The sequence below is a fragment of the Pristiophorus japonicus genome, chromosome 24, assembly GCF_044704955.1.
Source record: "Pristiophorus japonicus isolate sPriJap1 chromosome 24, sPriJap1.hap1, whole genome shotgun sequence".
NCBI lineage: Eukaryota > Metazoa > Chordata > Chondrichthyes > Pristiophoridae > Pristiophorus > Pristiophorus japonicus.
The window spans coordinates 2,788,786-2,805,102 of record NC_092000.1 but is presented as its reverse complement, the minus strand read 5'-3'; the positions used below and the strand labels follow the sequence as shown (position 1 = coordinate 2,805,102).

General features: G+C 48.9%; 1 protein-coding gene across 3 annotated transcripts; it reads left to right on the top strand.

Moving 5' to 3' along the window:
• The first annotated feature begins 3,976 nt into the window (after positions 1 to 3,976).
• crb3a (crumbs homolog 3a) lies at positions 3,977 to 16,201 on the top strand. 3 transcript variants are annotated; one of them, XM_070866979.1, is made up of 5 exons: positions 3,977 to 4,133; positions 7,697 to 7,796; positions 8,463 to 8,854; positions 12,952 to 13,004; positions 14,037 to 16,201. In XM_070866979.1, the coding sequence occupies exons 3-5, from the start codon at positions 8,794 to 8,796 to the stop codon at positions 14,229 to 14,231; spliced, it is 309 nt and encodes a 102-aa protein (XP_070723080.1). In that variant the 5' UTR covers positions 3,977 to 4,133; positions 7,697 to 7,796; positions 8,463 to 8,793; the 3' UTR covers positions 14,232 to 16,201. The 3 variants fall into 3 exon arrangements, with proteins under 3 accessions (XP_070723080.1, XP_070723079.1, XP_070723081.1); XM_070866978.1 differs by lacking the exon at positions 7,697 to 7,796; XM_070866980.1 differs by lacking the exon at positions 3,977 to 4,133 and having other exon boundaries at positions 7,774 to 7,803.
• The last annotated feature ends 116 nt before the right edge of the window (positions 16,202 to 16,317 follow it).

Here is a 16,317-nt window from a genome sequence, read left to right as displayed (position 1 = left end):
ATCAACCTTCTGCTCAAAAACCCCACCCTCAACCCTCTTTCCCTGTAAACTATTGCCCCATCTCCAACCTTTTCCTCTTCTTGAGGGAGTGCAGCGAAAGTTCACCAGACTGATTCCCGGGATGGCAGGACTGACATATGAGGAGACACTGGATCGACTGGGCCTTTATTCACTGGAGTTTAGAAGGATGAGAGGGGATCTCATAGAAACATATAAAATTCTGACGGGACTGGACAGGTTAGATGCAGGAAGAATGTTCCCGATGTTGGGGAAGTCCAAAACCAGAGGACACAGTCTAAGGATAAGGGGTAGGCCATTTAGGACTGAGATGAGAAACTTCTTCACTCAGAGAGTTAACCTGTGGAATTCCCTACCACAGAGAGTTGTTGATGCCAGTTCATTGGATATATTCAAGAGGGAGTTAGATATGGCCCTTACAGCTAAAGAGATCAAGGGGTATGCAGGGAAAGTAGGAAAGGGGTACTGAGGGAATGATCAGCCATGATCTTATTGAATGGTGGTGCAGGCTCGAAGGGCCGAATGGCCTACTCCTGCACCTATTTTCTGTGGTTTCCTTGAATATATTGTTGCCTCCCAAACCCCTCCCCCTCTTTCTCACACATAGCTTCTGACCCCATATCCCTCTCCATCAGCTCACCTCTGGTCCTACTCCAGCCCATCTGCTGAAACCTTCACCTCTGCATTTGTCATCTCCAGACTCCACTGTTCCAATGCTCACCTGGCCAGCAGCCTATCATCTACCTTCCATAATCTTCAGCCCATCAGAAACTCTGGTGCCCGTCTCCTGTCACTTACTAGGTCCAGCTCACCCACCAGTCCTGTTCATGCTGACCTACATTGGTTCATCTGCCAATGCCTCCAATGTAAAAATTTTATTTTTGTATTTAAATCCCTTCATGGCCTTGTTCCTCCCTATCTATGTAATCTCCAACCCTACAACTCTTCTTCCCCCCCCCCCCCCCCCCCCGCACCACACTGTTCTGCAGGAAGAATGTTCCCGATGTTGGGCAAGTCCAGAACCAGGGGTCACAGTCTAAGGATAAGGGGTAAGCCATTTAGGACTGAGATGAGGAGAAACTTCTTCACTCAGAGAGTTGTTGATGCCAGTTCATTGGATATATTCAAGAGGGAGTTAGATATGGCCCTTACGGCTAAAGGGATCAAGGGGTATGGAGAGAAAGCAGGAAAGGGGTACTGAGGTGAATGATCAGCCATGATCTTATTGAATGGTGGTGCAGGCTCGAAGGGCTGAATGGCCTACTCCTGTCCCTATTTTCTATGTTTCTGTGGCGTCTTGTGCATCCCCCACTCTCCCTTTGCCCTGCCATTGTCAGCGGCCTCGTGCCCTAGAATTCCCTTCCTAAAACAATGGATGAGACGTTAAACCGAGGCTCCCGTCTGCCCTTTCAGGTGGAAGAAGAGCAGGGAAGGTTATTTTTATCCCTCAATCAACATCACTAAAAAAAAACAGATTATTTGATCGTTAAAGCATTGCTGCTTGTGGGATTTATCCTATGTGTAAAACGGCTGCTGTGTTTCCCAACAGTACAACACTTGTTTATGAGGCACAGTAAGTTGTGCAGGTGGGAACAGATAGTTACAAAGGGACATAGATAAACTTTTTCAGTTCCAGATAAACTCTGCTGTTCCGTAATAACAGCATTTAATTGCCAGTGAATAGAAGTAAGTGCAATGGGTTAATATATTGTCCTGTGACCTGGTTTTGTATCCATCCCAGACTGATGGGGATGTAAGTTTCCTCTCTCTCTGATTAGATATAAAGGATCTGTTGAGGGAATCTCAACTCAGTGGGTGAAGATCCACACAAAACTGCTAACTAAGCACACTTTTGTGCTAAATGTCCTTTTTAGGAGATAAAAAATGTATAGCAGGAGAGACTGCGTGGCCTGTGAAACTAGGAGACTTGGAGGTCCAAATGACTTTTCCCTATTCTAGTTTTTGTGGGAGTTTATGTCCTGATTTGGTCATTGAAGACCTGCTTATGGAAAGCAGCACAAGCTTGATCCCAGGCTTCAGAAGGTTGAGTTGTGCGGAAAGATTGGAGAAACGTAGACCATTCACCCTTGGAAAGAGGAGACATGTCTGAAATACTAAATGGCATAAAAAGATTAAATCCAGCACCCTACTCCAAACGAAACTACGGCAGTAGGAGAAGGGAACACAGGTTCAAACAGGTGAAAGGGAAATAGAACACCTGATGTCAGAAAATTCTTCACATGGAGTGATCAACACGAGGTATGAACTTCAGATAGAGAAATGGAGGCGGGAATCCTGGAATCATTTAGATGAATAAAGATGGGCTGAATGGCCTTCCTTGCCAGTAGTGATCTGGTGATTTAAGAAGCAGTGGTGGTGCAGCAATTGGGAAGGGGTGGATGAGTTAGAATGAGTCAAAGAACTGGACCCATGGGTTATCCGTCTTGTAAACCTGTGTTACATTGATTGGAACAATCGCTGCACTGGGGGCCATAATTAATAGATTCAAAGAAACTTGCTGCACAGGAGGAGTCCATTCAGCCCATCGTTCCTGTGTCGGCTTATTGAAAGAGCCACCATGCTTAGTCCCACTCCCCCGCTTTCTGTCCTAACCCCAAGTTCCTCATCCCCAAGTACCTGTCCAACTCCCCTTTAAAATTATTTCATCATAGGCAGTCCCTCAGAATCAAGGAAGACTTGCTTCCACTCTAAAAATGAGTCCTTAGGTGACTGAACAGTCCAATATGAGAATTACAGTCCCTGTCACAGGTGGGACAGACAGTGGTTGAGGGAAGGGGAGGGTAGGACTGGTTTGCCGCACGCTCCTTCCGCTGCCTGCGCTTGATTTCTGCATGCTCTCGACGATGAGGCTCGAGGTGCTCAGCGCCCTCCCAGATGCACTTCCTCCACTTAGAGCGGTCTTTGGCCAGGGATTCCCAGGTGTTGGTGGGGATGTTGCATTTTATCAAGGAGGCTTTGAGGGTGTCCTTGTAACGTTTCCTCTGCCCACCTTTGGCTCGTTTGCTGTGTAGGAGTTCCGAGTAGAGCGCGTGCTTTGGGAGTCTTATGTCTGGCATGCGAACAATGTGACCTGCCCAACGGAGCTGATCGAGTGTGGTCAGTGCTTCGATGCTGGGGATGTTGGCCTGGTCGAGGACGCTAACGTTGGTGCATCTGTCCTCCCAGGGGACTTGTAGGATCTTGCAGAGACATCGTTGGTGGTATTTCTCCAGCGACTTGAGGTGTCTACTGTACATGGTCCATGTCTCTGAGCCATACAGGAGGGCGAGATTCAACACCGTCTCCAGTGCACCTGGGGAAAAGAGTGTTCGAAGATCAGGCCCTCAAATCTGCCACCTTTCATGGTCTACTAGGCTGTAAAATGATTTATGCAATCAGCTTCCACCACTTTTTCAGGTAGAGCGTTCCACAACCCAACAACTGAGTGCAAACATCTCATCTCCCCTCTAGATCTCTGTCCAATGATATATGTTATTCGCAATATTGAGCTCTCTCAACTTAATGAGCACAACATTTAGAAAGCTAGACTTGCATTTCTATAGCGCCTTTCACGTCCTCGGGACATCTCCAAGCACTTTACAGCCACTGAATGGCGTTTGAATTGTTGCCACTGTTGTAATTAGGAACTTAAATGAGTTTTTGCAACTGGTGTAGGTGATTTAAAAGTTTACATATTTGTGAAATTGTAATGTTCAAAGTTGGAAATTGAGGAGCACATTGTGATTTTCCAGGATTGGGATGTGGATTCTTGTTTTTTTTGGGGGGGTTATATTTTAACTGCAGGTTTCCGGCTGTGATCAGCCAGCTCTCCCTGGGTCCTGCTTCTCAGGTTACCAAAGGTTCAGGTGTTGCAATCCGCAATGTTGGGTGGAGCCGGCACTGAGAAGCACCGAGAGGGAGGGAGGGAGGGAGGGAGAGAGGGCGAGGGGGAGAGAGGGAGAGAGGGAGCGAGCGAGAGAGAGAGGGAGCGCTAACTCCAGGCTCAAACCCCTTTCAGACAGCGAGCCAACATCAAGTCTTTAGAAATAAAGGTTGGAGTTTACAATCCCCGGAGCAGCAGTGGTGAGGGAGCCGGGTTTGTTGGTGTTATTTGGGTAAGTGTCGCTCCGCGGTGCTTTGGGCAATTACCTGGGCTCAGGAAACGAGCTGTGATTCTGTGCGCCCAGTCACCCTTCACCGCCAGTCGGAACTCTCTTTAAAAATGTGCCTTTTTTGTTTAACGGTTGTTGAATCCACAGGTTGCTCTCTCGCCCTCCTGGGGCTTTCCTTCAAAATAAGAGTCGCCAAAGGCAGCCCTGCGAGCACAGCCAATACCGAGATTGGGAGTTACACCTGTCCTCTACAATGTGTGTGTGTGTGGGGGATAGTGTGTGTGTGTGTGTGGGGGATAGTGTGTGTGTGTGTGGGGGGGATAGTGAGGGGGGATAGTGTGTGTGTGTGTGTGTGGGGGATAGTGTGTGTGTGTGTGTGTGGGGGATAGTGTGTGTGTGTGTGTGTGGGGGATAGTGTGTGTGTGTGTGTGTGGGGGATAGTGTGTGTGTGTGTGTGTGGGGGATAGTGTGTGTGTGTGTGTGTGGGGGATAGTGTGTGTGTGTGTGTGTGTGTGTGTGTGGGGGATAGTGTGTGTGTGTGTGTGTGGGGGATAGTGTGTGTGTGTGTGTGTGGGGGATAGTGTGTGTGTGTGTGTGTGGGGGATAGTGTGTGTGTGTGTGTGTGGGGGATAGTGTGTGTGTGTGTGTGTGGGGGATAGTGTGTGTGTGTGTGGGGGATAGTGTGTGTGTGTGTGTGTGGGGGATAGTGTGTGTGTGTGTGTGTGGGGGATAGTGTGTGTGTGTGTGTGTGGGGGATAGTGTGTGTGTGTGTGTGTGGGGGATAGTGTGTGTGTGTGTGTGTGGGGGATAGTGTGTGTGTGTGTGTGGGGGATAGTGTGTGTGTGTGTGTGTGGGGGATAGTGTGTGTGTGTGTGTGTGGGGGATAGTGTGTGTGTGTGTGTGGGGGATAGTGTGTGTGTGTGTGTGGGGGATAGTGTGTGTGTGTGTGTGGGGGATAGTGTGTGTGTGGGGGATAGTGTGTGTGTGTGTGTGTGGGGGATAGTGTGTGTGTGGGGGATAGTGTGTGTGTGGGGGATAGTGTGTGTGTGTGTGTGTGGGGGATAGTGTGTGTGTGTGTGTGGGGGATAGTGTGTGTGTGTGTGTGGGGGATAGTGTGTGTGTGTGTGTGGGGGATAGTGTGTGTGTGTGTGTGTGGGGGATAGTGTGTGTGTGTGTGTGTGTGTGGGGGATAGTGTGTGTGTGTGGGGGGGATAGTGTGTGTGTGTGGGGGGGATAGTGTGTGTGTGTGTGGGGGATAGTGTGTGTGTGTGTGTGTGGGGGATAGTGTGTGTGTGTGTGTGGGGGATAGTGTGTGTGTGTGTGTGTGTGGGGGATAGTGTGTGTGTGTGTGTGTGTGGGGGATAGTGTGTGTGTGTGTCTGTGTGGGGGATAGTGTGTGTGTGTGTCTGTGTGGGGGATAGTGTGTGTGTGTGTCTGGGTGGGGGATAGTCTGTGTCTGGGTGGGGGATAGTGTGTGTGTCTGGGTGGGGGATAGTGTGTGTGTGTGTCTGTGTGGGGGATAGTGTGTGTGTCTGTGTGGGGGATGTGTGTCTGTGGGGGATAGTGTGTGTGTGTGTGTCTGTGTGGGGGATAGTGTGTGTGTGTGTCTGTGTGGGGGATAGTGTGTGTGTGTGTGTCTGTGTGGGGGATAGTGTGTGTGTGTGTGTCTGTGTGGGGGATAGTGTGTGTGTGTGTGTGTGTGGGATAGTGTGTGTGTGTCTGTGTGGGGGATAGTGTGTGAGTGTGTGTCTGTGTGGGGGATAGTGTGTGAGTGTGTGTGTCTGTGGGGGATAGTGTGTCTGGGTGGGGGATAGTGTGTGTGTGGGTGTCTGGGTGGGGGTGGGTGTTGAGGTGTCAGACAGTGTCTTGCTGATTCTTCATGCTGGAAATTGGCAATTTAAAAGTCAAAGTCAAGCATGTTCTCCCTTTTTAAAGGGGGCAACCGATAAAGGCTGTAAACAAACAAAAACGTTACAGGAACCTTTTAACAAATCAAATTTAAAGTTTGGTTCCCGGGGGTGATTATGCATTCCAGTCCCTCCGCTGACCATTGATCGTGGAAGGCCGCGAGCGTGCCGGTGGACACCGTGTGCTCCATCTCCAGGGACACCCGGGCATGAACGTAGCCATGGAAGAGAGGCAGGCCGTCGGGCTGAACGACCCCTCGACCGCCTGCGCCTGTTGATGGCCACCTTGGCTAGTCAGTGTCTGCTGCTGTGACAAGTTTCGGGAGTCATTAAAATACATAAGAACATAAGAAATAGGAGCAGGAGTAGGCCATACGGCCCCTCGAGCCTGCTCCGCCATTTAATACGATCATGGCTGATCTGATCATGGACTCGGGTCCACTTACCCGCCCGCTCCCCATAACCTCTTATTCCCTTATCGGTTAAGAAACTGTCTATCTTTATCTTAAATTTATTCAATGTCCCAGCTTCCACAGCTCTCTGAGGCAGTGAATTCCACAGATTTACAACCCTCAAAGAAGAAATTTCTCCTCATCTCAGTTTTAAATGGGGTGGCCCCTTATTCTAAGATCATGCCCTCTAGTTCTAGTCTCCCCCATCAGTGAAAACATCCTCTCTGCATCCACCTTGTCAAGCCCCCTCATAATCTTATACGTTTCGATAAGATCACCTCTCATTCTTCTGAATTCCAATGAGTAGAGGCCCAACCTACTCAACCTTTTCTCATAAGTCAACCCCCTCATCCCCGGAATCAACCGAGTGAACCTTCTCTGAACTGCTTCCAAAACAAGTATATCCTTTCGTAAATATGGAAACCAAAACTGCACGCAGTAATCCAGGTGTGGCCTCACCAATACCCTGCACAATTGGCAGTGAGTGTGTGTCTCTCTCTCTCACAGTCCAATTACTCTCTGCCTTTCTTAAAGTTCAGGAACTTCTGGTTCATTTTGTCTCCCTTGAATTTATTTTTATTTTTATTTTGGGAGGAGAGAGACATTGCAATGTCTGTTTCCCTGCTCCCCCGGAAGATGCTGAGCTGTGTTGGGGGGGTGGGTGCTGGCTGTGCCATGTTGGTATCCCTTCCTCCCAAGCGGCTATTCTTCATACCCTGGGGGGCATGGAGTTTGGCAGTGAGGCCCCCACAGTTAAATAGCCCAGGTGGTGACCGGCCAGTTCCCTCCACCACAATCCTGGGCCACTGGTACCTGCTGCAGATTTTCACACTCCCCCCCCCCCCCCACCCCCTGTCAGCTCTCCTGCTTTATTCACACATTCTCCGGGTCTCCAATATGGCTTTTATTTTCCAAATCCAACATAAAAGATCCCACGATCGCTATTTCGAAGAAGAGCAGGGGAGTTCTCCCCAGTGTCCTGACCAATATTTATCCCTCAATCAACATCACAAACAGATTATCTGGTCATTTATCACATTGCTGTTTGTGGGAGCTTGCTGTGCACAAATTGGCTGCTGCCTTTCCTAGATTACAACAGTGACTACAAATACTTCATTGGCTGTAAAATGCTTTGTGACGTTTCCTCTCTCCACGGGTTCTGTCTGATTTGCTGAGTTCAGCACTTTCCCGTTTTTGTTTTGTTTAGTGGCCCTGTCTCCACAGCGGTGAATTGACAAGCCATCAGTCGGCCTGCTCAACGCATCTTAATTGCGCCTTGGGTGTTCACAGTCAAACATGGAGAATGGGTATCTCGTATAATGCTTTGTCAGATTTATCTTTGTCGTTAGTTTTGCTGTTGTTTGGCAGATTGCTGTGATGTTGAGCGGGTCCCTGGGTGGCTGTGATGTTGAGCGGGTCCCTGGGTGGCTGTGATGTTGAGCGGGTCCCTGGGTGCTGGCTGTGATGTTGAGCGGGTCCCTGGGTGCTGGCTGTGATGTTGAGCGGGTCCCTGGGTGGCTGTGATGTTGAGCGGGTCCCTGGGTGGCTGTGATGTTGAGCGGGTCCCTGGGTGCTGGCTGTGATGTTGAGCGGGTCCCTGGGTGCTGGCTGTGATGTTGAGCGGGTCCCTGGGTGCTGGCTGTGATGTTGAGCGGGTCCCTGGGTGGCTGTGATGTTGAGCGGGTCCCTGGGTGCTGGCTGTGATGTTGAGCGGGTCCCTGGGTGCTGGCTGCCTTTCGGCATTTCCACCATGTCTGTATTCACTGAAAGTCATTTAACCATGGGGGGCATCACCACTGGGTCCGATCCTCCTCTCACCGATTATCCTGCGGGGTCGCGGGAGATAATTAGGAGGAGCATCTCTTGACTGATTCCCTCCGAATCCCCCCCTTTATCCTGCGATACTGAAGCTAGTTATAATGCCACGGTTATTGAGTATCATTAAATGCAATGTGATTTTTTTTTTTTTAAAGTACTTTCTGGAGCCGAGCGGCAACTAACGTGTGGAAAAAATGAATTCTGTATGACCTGTAAGATCCTTGCGCCAGCTTTTTGAGGGTGCAGCCTCTGTATATCACAGCGACGGATACAGGGATACTCTGAGCCCAGCCACACCGGGTCACTTGACCAGTCCAGGCGAAGGTTCTACCAGCTGCCGAGCTCCAACACTAAACTTCTGGAAGGTTCTACCAGAGAGGATCACAGTGCTGGACCTGGCCCACAGCTTTGGCAATGTTCAGAACTATCTAACCCGAGTTTCACCAGGACCGAAGGACAGCGCGATTGCAGCAGCTCTCGGCTGTGATGGAGAGGCTGCAGTGTCTTCTTGCCGTCTCTCTGCTAAGCTTTGCTCAAGTTAATGCTGGTGAGTTGATTATTTTCAGAGTTTTGACGGGTGGTGGAACGGAGACAGCCCCTGCATGCCTGGCCAGGGCTCATTTTAAAAGGGAATGGAGAATTTGTGCTCCAGTATGTGAGTAACGTGAGCCATGCCGTGTAGCGAGCTCGGGTGGGGGGGGAACAGGGGACTTTGGACCTCTGGTTCCCAGAGCTCTCCCCCCACAGAGGGGTTCCTCGCCCCATGTCTGGGTTTGGTGTACTCTCTGATGGAGATCGATTGGTCAGTATCTCCATTATCATTGTAACATCGGGTACAGTAGCCCAGTGGTGATGTTACTGGGCCAGTAACCCAGACTCTGGACCAATGATCCAGAGACACGAGTCAAATCCCACCATGGCAGCTGGGGAATTTAAATTCAGTTAATTAAATAAATTTGGAATTAAAAAGCCAGTATCGGTAATGGTGACTATGGAACTACCGGATTATTCTAAAAACCCATCCGGTTCACTAATGTCCTTTTTAGGGAAGGAAATCTGCTGTCCTTACCCGGTCTGGGCCTATATGTGACTCCAGACCCACAGCAATGTGTTTAACTGCCCTCTGAACTGGCCCAGCGAGACACTCGGTTGTACCACCTTCTCGAGGACAATTCCGGATAGGCAATAAATGCCGGCCTGTGTTTGACCTGACTGCTGGGCTCAGGCTGCCACCCTCCCAACACCCCATGTAGTGAGGATGAAGTTGAGGTATTTTGAATGTGCTGTGGCTCAGCCTCCATATTCTGCACCAGGCACCACTGGAGACGTGAGCCTCCCCCACAGGAGGGAGGGAAGGCAGTGTCAGTGACGCGCTCTGTGCTGAGAACAGTGACTGACATTTTATAAGCAAGGTCAAGGATGACCAGAGAATAGTCAGCCAATCAAAGCTCAACTTTCCAGTACCCTAACTCCCATTGGTTGACAGGTCCTTTCCTTATATAATCGCTCAACCATCGGTGGCCGTGCCTCCTGTTGCCTGGGCCCCAAGCTCTGGACTTCCCTCCCTAAACCTCTCCGCCTCTCTATCTCTCTTTCCTTCTTCAAGACATTCCATAAAACCTCCCTCTTGGACCAAGCTTTTGGTCACCCGCACTAATTTCTCCTTGTGTGCCTTAGTGTCACATTTTTATCGCAGAATACTCCTGTGAAGTGCCTTGGGATGTTTCACTGTGTTAAAGGTGCTATATAAATGCAGGTTGTTGTCCATTTGAGCTACTGAGCCATTCAGAGCAGGAGGGGCTCCAGTTCAGTCCCGTGCTGAGTTATGGGATTGGTTCTTGCTTCTGATCTCTCTCCTCTGGCCCCTGCTTGGGAAGTGTGGACAAGACTGGGCACAGCTGTGATGCCTCCCAGGGTTTAATAGCATTGACACTCAATGTCCAAAGCTCACACATAAAGGCAGTACTGGAAGGTGACTGCCAGTGCAGAGCTGACTCCGTGAGTCAACATCTTCAGGGCCAGGAGAGCAAACTGAGGAACAGGAGTGGGAATATTCTGCCGTGTTTTTATAAGATTTACTTAAACTGCAAACAGACGGCTGCTCTTTATCCGGTTTCACGTGGCCCATATAAACGGTCACCTGGAACTTTGAACTCCTACTGAGGCTGGTGCCTGTGTTCAGTGTTTTATAGTTTAACAATTTACAGCAACATTTCCTGAAACTGCACAAGCTGGGAGCAGAGTCTGATTTGCCTAACCAGTTCCAGCTTCTCCAAATTCCCCCAGAGGACAAATTCTCTTTGGAGCTCGAAATAGACAAAGGTGTTGCCTGTCAAACGTCTGTGTGGGTGCCTGTCTGTGTGTGTGGGTGTCTAGTACGAAAGGGCTTGTGTTTCTGTTCTCTACTGTCTCCATGTCCTTTTGTGTTTCAGTTTGCGTTAGTGAGGAGTAATTTGTTTTGCGATGATCCAGTGTGCTTATCTCTCCATCTCCAGCTCTCCGATTCCTTTATCACATCTTTTCTGTATCAGATTCTGTTGTGACCGCACCCACCCAGCTCTTGGTCTAAAGGTGCCTTTCTCTGTGAAATAAGAACATAAAAAATAGGAGCAGGAGTAGACCTCGAGCCTGCTCCACCATTTAATAAGATCATGGCTGATCTTCGACCTCAACTCCATTATCCCCATATCCCTTAATTCCCCGAGACTCCAAAAATCCATCGATCTCCGCCTTAAATATACTCAACGACTGAGCCTCCCCAGCCCTTTGGGGTAGAGACAATTCACCACCCTCTGGGTGAAGAAATTCCTCCTCATCTCAGTCCTAAATGGCCGACCCCTTATCCTGAGACTATGACCCCTGGTTCTAGACTCTCCTGCCAGGGGAAACAGCCTGAATAAAAGATACTTTCTTGAAACAACAGCTTTTCCAGAGGAAGTTAATTTTAGGAGAATTAATGTTTAAAGCAGGGCCAGGAGGCGGTGACAAACAGAGTTTGCTGTCTTTTTGGTGATTGTTGGTTAATTATTACCAAATGGTGCAGTGAGCAGGAAGTGGGCGGGGAATTGGTGCTTGTTCTCTGCAGGGTGCCTCCTGAAACACGAAGGCACGAGTTCTCCGAGAGTGAGCTTGCTGTTGTGCGAGGATTATTCATTAACAAGGTCCAGGCCTATTTGTCTGGTGGCTTACAGTGTGAACTAGATGGGTTGGGAGGGGATATTGGGTCAATTCTGGGAATTGGAGTCAGACAGGAAGAAAGCAGAGGGTTTCATAACCCTCACCAAGAAAAAAAAATAACAGCTCAGGGAGATGTCGAGATGTGCGCATCATTCTCCCCCCCCCCCCCCCCCCCACCCCGTGGTGTGCATATGAAAGTTCAATTCTCACAACAGGCTATTAAATACTGTCTGCGATGGTGAGTGAAATACAATTAATTTGTGAATTACCGAATAACTGTGGGTTGATTCATGAATGATCTTCAAGGTGCTCCTGCTGCTTTTGTAACGGGTCTTGGCTCCAATCCGTGTTATGCATGGGGCATTTAGCCAGCGAGGCTGTTGGCAACTTGCTTATGTCATCATCGCTGGTTTAACAAAGTCTTATTCTGTACTTTGTCCCTCTCTCCCTCCATTTTCTCACTTTTATAGGGAGGTGGTAGCCCCACTCCCAGCTGCAGCACCACGGAGCAGAGAGCCCTTGCCCGATAACTTGGTGGGTTTCTGGCCTTGACTTTGTTCCTGTGCCTGCTCCATCCATACTTGGCACAACTTCTTATACCTTGGTCTTAACTTTAAAAGTGACTGTAACAGGTAGAGTGGATTGCAAAAGAGAGCTGTGCTCTTTTACAAAGAAATAAACTCTTCAAAGATTTTCTCTCTCCCACCTTGAACACCTTTCCATTTTTATTGAGGTCTATTTCCCAGGGTGGACATTGTTTCTCTCTTACCCAAGTGTCCCAGTGCCATCAGGGTATCGACCATGCTGTCTTTTGGATGAGACGTTAAACCGAGGCCCTGTCTGCTCTCTCTTGAGTGGACGTAAAAAATCCCATGACACTATTGTGAAGAAGAGCAGGGGAGTTATCCCCGGTGTCCTGGTCAATATTTATCCCTCACAAAAACAGATTATCTGGTCATTACCACATTGCTGTTTGTGGGAGCTTGCTGTGCGCAAATTGGTTGCCGCGTTTCCTACATTACAACAGTGACTACACTCCAAAAAGTACTTCATTGGGTGTAAAGCACTTTGAGACATCCGGTGATCGTGAAAGGCGCTATAGAAATGCAAGTCTTTTTATTACAACTGAATCTCACCTTGTGTCCCCATCACCGACGGCACTGAATTGCATTCGAGTCACTGAATCCCGATCAGGACTGTGGGGAGCCTGTGGGGAGAGGGTTGTATGCTGAGATTGTTAAACCCCGAGTGTTGCACCAGCTGAGATCCGCTGCGTGGGCAGAGACTGATCCCAAGTGGAACCTCCTGTGTGGGAAACGGATGCTGGTGGTCCTTACTTTTCGCAGTAACTTGCTGTCGGAGACATTGCCCTTTCCAGTTTCACCGTTGGACCAGGGAATGTTCTCGCTGGTCATTCGATGTTGTATTTTTTTTACAAACACAATTCCTTTTGATATTTCACCGCAGGGAATAACACCACAATCCCGGATTCCACACCGGCACCAGGATCCGACGTACCAGTAAGTGATACACTTCCCTTTGCTGATTGAGTTTGAGTTGGGTCGGGGCTGGGTACTGGCCAAGTGTCAATGGCCTTCACTCGTGGTGCACGGACTGATGGCTGGGCTTCTACCCATCACCTTCCAGTAGTTTGTAATCTCGGAGGTGCAACACATAGGCTGGATTGGACAGAGTTCCCTTTGGGCTGCCTCTCTTGGTGCCTGCTTGTAGAGTGGCAGGGATGGAGTCCGGAGCTCAACTTGATGCTGCCCTCTCCAACATGAAGGGATGGAGGAGAGGGGAAATGTCCTGCCATGGTCCCCCGAGAAAGCATGCGGTGAGATTCATCGCCCTGCTTGTGGCTTCTGTTTAATCTCTGTTTATGCTGCTGAGAATTGTTGGGTTTATTGGTGGAGTGGATGGATGGGTCGGGTTGGGATGAGCCTAGTGAACACTCTCAGGCTCTTCATCCTGAGAGATCCCATTTCTCTCTGTTGCACATTTTGAGATGAGTGCTCTTCTTTGTCTCTTTCCCAAGAGGCGCAGATGGCTCCCAAATTAACCCTTGCCCCAGATCCAGTAGGAAACTGCACTGCGTGATCTGGTCCTGAGCCACACCATTCAGGAGAGTTCCAGGCGCCCTGCCCAGACTGTCCCGAACTCATGCCTCATAGCCCAATCGCTTCTGTAGGCCGGGTCAGGGGGAGGGGGCTGGGTCAGGGTGGGTTGGCTGGAGCCAGGCCTATCTCCATTAGTGTCTGCAGGTTCGGGAATCTTGTCTCCAGGTTGGGGGGGGGAAGGGGTGAGAATGAACCAGCCACGTTTCCTTTCCCCTCCCGATTGGTGTCCATTGGCGCATACACAGGGGCGCAGCCATGAAGCACCCCATGGTTGAATTGGCTACCATGGACATTGGGAGAAGGTTGTTGGAGGGTCAGTGTTGCCTGAGTCCTTCAGGGGTAGGGGACAATGTGAGTAATGTGGGTTTGCTGATGTCTGGAGGCGGGTAACTCCGCCTTGCTGACCTGCGCACATTGCATTTATTGTGACAGATTGCCGCCATCGTGGCTCCGTGTGTGATCGGCGGCGCACTGGTCATCGTCATCATCCTCGCCGTGGTTTTCATCAAGCTCAAGGGGAAGCGGAGAGAGGAGGGCACGTACAACCCGAGCCGGCAGGAGCAAGTGGGAGCCCGCACGCCAGTCAACCACGCCCTGAAGCTGCCGCCGGAGGAGCGGCTCATCTAGCCGGGCCCCCCGCTGTCTCCGCCCAGGGCTTGGGGACTTCACTGTCCGGAGACAACGCAACCCGCCAGTCCCAATCGTTGCTCCACAGAGTGCCGCGAATCAGGAGACAGGTTCCGTGACCGTGGCCCTTTTCTATTGACTTTTAGTTGGGTTAAAGTTGAAGGATATTCGGTGGGGAGCTGATTACAGGACACAGTATCTCTATTTTAATGCCTTCAGATGAGTATCTGGTCACTGTTGGAATGATGCAGTTGCCCTCTCTGCTGCTCCAGGGGCAGCTCCGACACAGCTGGCCAAAGTTGGCCTCCTGGCCCCCACCTGCACTGGACTGCCGGCCAGGTCCTGTTGCTCTGTGTCGGCTGCTGGGTCAATCCCACTCAATTCGGGCAAATCTGCCCAAGGGGTTTCCCACCATTTTTATTTTATTTTTTTAAAGAGGAAGGGGGAAGAGGAGCTGACTTGCATTGTGACTGGGTCGGAGTAACCTACGCTCTCCCTCTAGATCAGAAATAGACCCCAAGCAAACACTCAGCATCTCTCCCGCAATTCAATCTACGGTGCAGTGAAATGAGAGTTGATCAGAAATCGGCAACAATTCAGCAATCCCACTGGTTTTCCATTGCATTTTCCTCCCCATTTATACCATAGCAGGCAATTTCTTGAACCTGCAGCATGTCAATGGGCTAACACTTCCTGTTTTGATGTCATAGATTTGAATCACGCAGGTGTCGGTGACATCATAAGGAACCTTTGCTGCCTTCTGTGTCTTGTGTAATTCAAAAGAATGTTTAAATTAATTTTAAGATTGTATTTTTTAAATCCCTGTGCTGTAAACTGCTCGCACTATCATGGAATGCTGGGATCACGGGATCAATAACCATCGCAAGATGTTGTGGTGTAATTAACTTTGGGATACGAGAACTCCCCCAGTCGAGCGGCAGGCTTCATGTCGCCCTGATTTCCACCGCATAATCTCGATGTGTGGCTCGTGACACTCTCTGGTTATTTAGCCGAGTGAATCTCCTATGGTGGAGCTCGTTGGACAATGGAAGATGCGATGATTGACTGTCAAAGGGTGGGTGAGAAAGCAATATGGGCACCAAGAATTTATGAGAAGGTAAATGTTCGTGTCTTCCTGATTGTTTCCTGAAAAATTTGAAGCAAACATGTTTTTATTTTTCTGTGGCTGATCTTGATGTAACTGTCTTGCACTAGATACAAAACATTTATATAGAAAACTAGCAAATCTCCCTGGGTCACGGTAAGTTGGAGGATGTACTGTTTTATAAAGGCCAGGAACATTATATTGTGTAAAATAGAATGCAAATGTGTGTCTCCTCAAGGCTACAAAATCTAATTGCTGTTAAGTAAACACTGGATGAATTGATATCAAGGTCAAGAGACTGCTGCTGTTAAGTAAACACTGGGTGAATTTATACAGACATTATTTGAGCGACTACAGACATTCTTGCTCTGGTATTTTGTGTTCCTGGAGTATTGTTTTCTTTTTTGTTATACTTTTAAGGGCAGGAGATGCACACACAGTCTCTAATATAATATATTATAAATATTGTATCTGCACGCACTCCCTGTTTTTAAAAAAAAAAAACTGCACTTTTAGTTCCCACATTTTTGTTGCACTTGGATGCTAGTTTTTACCATTATAAATTTATAATAGAAAGAGCCTATGTAAATGCTCACATTGTAATTCACCTCGCCAGGGCTGGTGCTATAACTTCGCTCCCAGCTGCTCCACCTGTACTTCAGAGAAGCTACTATGCTCCAATCAAATGACTGAGTTTTGCTATCTAATGTTATATAATACTTTTAACTAGTAATAATCATAGAATGTTAACTTTAAAATGGGCACTGAATTAGGGGCAGGAATCCTGCTGCATTCTCCATGGCCCTCAAACTCCACTTCACCTGAACACTACACGTGTGTGTAATATCACAAAGTCAATTTGTTTCTTGGATTATTAAACAAAAGCCGAAGATTCTGTCGTAACAACCGTGTGGCTATTTAAACACGCGTCTCGAGATGGGCCAAAGCACGCATGTCGCCAATTATCGTCGTGGTCAGCCA

Excerpts from the sequence above, each read along its gene's own strand:
- crb3a (XM_070866978.1), top strand. The coding sequence starts at position 8,794 with ATGGAGAGGCTGCAGTGTCTTCTTGCCGTCTCTCTGCTAAGCTTTGCT. Across the intron at positions 8,855-12,951 it reads CTTTGCTCAAGTTAATGCTG|GGAATAACACCACAATCCCG; the intron begins GTGAGTTGATTA and ends ATTTCACCGCAG. Across the intron at positions 13,005-14,036 it reads CACCAGGATCCGACGTACCA|ATTGCCGCCATCGTGGCTCC; the intron begins GTAAGTGATACA and ends TTATTGTGACAG.